A 2500-nucleotide genomic window follows, 5' to 3' on the forward strand; every position below is an offset into this window, starting at 1 on the left:
AGGAGGAGGAGGAGGAGGAGGAGGAGGAGGAGGAGAAGGAGGAGGAGGAGGAGGAGGAGGAGGAGAAGAAGAGGAGGAAGGGGAGAAAACAAGCCAAAAACATATCATTTCAAAATGTCAACTTGCTGTGATAGCTTCCAAAGACATCCAAAGTTTCAAAAAGTAGTAAAATGTACTTTTTCTTCCTCAACGTAGCTTAGGTAACCCGGGAAGCAGCAAATTCATTTCAAAGTGAAAGAAATATAAAACCTTCATATCCCTTGGGATTCAAACCTAAAATCCTCTAATCGAAAGAGGAGGACATTGGCTCATCCAAGCCATCCGCATGACATGTAAAAAAATTATTAATAGAAATTATTTGTTTGTTTTTAAGGGTTTTACGGTGTTTGTTACACATTTAGGCTATTTCAGCACAAATAAAGAGGAAGAAAAAGGGATAGTCAAAAAGTTATAGGTTCAAAATTGAAAGCACATGAGAAACAGTAAGACAAAGGGGAAAGGTTTTAAATAGGGAACAGATTTTGACTGACTCCCTCCCTGTCAAGGCTAGAACAAAACTAAGTAATCCCATTCCAAGACAAGAACAGAAAGCAACTCGGAAAACAGAGAAAGGGGGATAGGAAGTGACAGCAAGTGAACCCCTGCCCATCTTGGGGGGGGGGGGGGGGGGGCGGGGTCAAAAGACCCACAATGTTTATTCTTTATTTAACCAATAATTTTCTTCCTATTTTTTTTTTTTTTTTATGGGGAAGAGGGACGATAAAAGAATTGAATTTGACTGACCATCAGATAATAGTTTTCCATCATTTATCCAATAAATCCCCAATTCAAATGTTTGAGTGACCAATCAATATATTTTGAAAAAGTAAGAAAAACGTGCATGAATTCATTGAAAAAAAATCAAATCAGAAAACACACTTTTCCTGCTGCTATCCTCTCTTATAATTTGTACATGATTGTCGCCGCTTTCCACTAGAGTTGAACTTGGCAAAGGAGGAGGCTCATGAAGGGTTAAACAACAACCAGTGACTGCAACCTGAAGATGTTATAATGATAAATATGATTTTGCCTCATATTTTTATACTCAGCAAAACACAGACACAAGCAAAAATTTAATCTAATATAAGCTTTAAATTTCAAAACAAAGGTCAATATTTTAAAATCAAAATACCCGATGACCCTTTTTAATACTATTACTTTTTAAATAATACAAAGGCTTATTTTACCCACTGTACGCTAAAAAAAAAAGAGATTCAAGCTTTATATCAGTTAACCTTGTTTTTGGTTTTCTTTTCAACCACTTTCTGACTTTAAAATCATGAAGAAATTTATGATGACGTTTGAATAAAAGTAGGGCTATTTAACCAATTTCAAGATTCTAAGAGAAAACAATTATTAACTAACAAGTAAGCCTCATACAATATCACCATGACAGACTACAAGTGGTATTTCTTGCTAGAAAATTCATACATACGTTCACTTTGTCCTCATCCGGCAAGTCTACATTAAAACAAATGTCTGTGATAGCACAGGGTTTAAGATGACGAAGCTTGAAGCAAAGTCTCTGTTTGAAAAAAGACAAAACACAACTAGACATAATAATAATAAAAAATTATTAGATTATTCTTTATTTTATTAATATGGCTAATCATTTATAAAGAAATTGTGAATACAAGAGTGATCATTCTGTGCCATTTTATAGATAGAACGAAGTTGACGTCACTCGGGTCTTTGTTATTGTTTTTTGTGATCCACGTTTATGAGTAATTCTCACTAAACTGTAGTTTTGTGTGTTGGTCCGTTGTATTTCTGGATGGCAATGTTGTGAGCTTCTTAGCCAAGCGCATACTATCAATAGTCTAGTGGTATGATCGTCAGCTTAAGACCTGTACGTTCCAGGTTCCAGTTCCAATGTGGATGCCTCATGTTTGAGTGTTTGGAACAGGCTCTTAATTAACATTTTTCTTTCTCAATCCTTGTTTACTAACAGAGGCAGCAGCTTGTGAGATCTGTCAACCTCTCACAATAATTTTTGATATATCCTTATGAACAAGTATTGTACTAGAAAATTGGAAAACAGCAAACGGCACTAATATTTTTTTTTAAAAGGTGACAGAGGCTCTGCTTCCAATTATCAGCAATTGTGTAATAAAAAAGTATACAAATACGGTGGCAATGCCTAGATTTGTCACATATATTTATTTACCTACTGTAAATCTAAAGCCAATCAATTTGTTATGGTAGTGTTTAAATTGAGAAAGGGACCAATATAAACATATAAATATATAAATAATTACTTTATTGGTAAAGAGAAACTTTAACAGTGCCCCCCCCCCCTCCACGGGCAAGAAAAAAAAAAAATATAAATAAAGAACGAAAGAAAGAAAGAAAGAAAGAAAGCAAAAGAGGTAAAAGAGTGAGGGTAACATAAAAGATGACTAAACTACAAAATGAAATGTCATAAACGTTTCTTGGAATTTTTTGTCACATTTTATTCTTC

At 34.4% G+C, this 2500-nt stretch overlaps 1 protein-coding gene across 3 annotated transcripts in view; it reads right to left on the minus strand.

The window, feature by feature from the left end:
- LOC144978461 (C2 domain-containing protein 5-like) overlaps positions 1-2500 on the minus strand; it is a 70987-nt gene that overhangs the window by 8304 nt on the left and 60183 nt on the right. For all 3 annotated transcript variants that reach the window (XM_078924572.1, XM_078924570.1, XM_078924571.1), the window contains exons 26-27: positions 1475-1564; positions 919-1036 (exon numbers count right to left, since the gene is read on the minus strand). In XM_078924572.1, the coding sequence (XP_078780698.1) occupies positions 919-1036; positions 1475-1564 (208 nt within the window). The remainder of the gene's footprint in view (positions 1-918; positions 1037-1474; positions 1565-2500) is intronic.

The sequence above is a fragment of the Berghia stephanieae genome, chromosome 8 (assembly GCF_034508935.2).
Source record: "Berghia stephanieae isolate SIO BIC M18660-M18661 chromosome 8, UCSD_Bste_1.3, whole genome shotgun sequence".
In the NCBI taxonomy this organism is placed as follows: domain Eukaryota; kingdom Metazoa; phylum Mollusca; class Gastropoda; order Nudibranchia; family Aeolidiidae; genus Berghia; species Berghia stephanieae.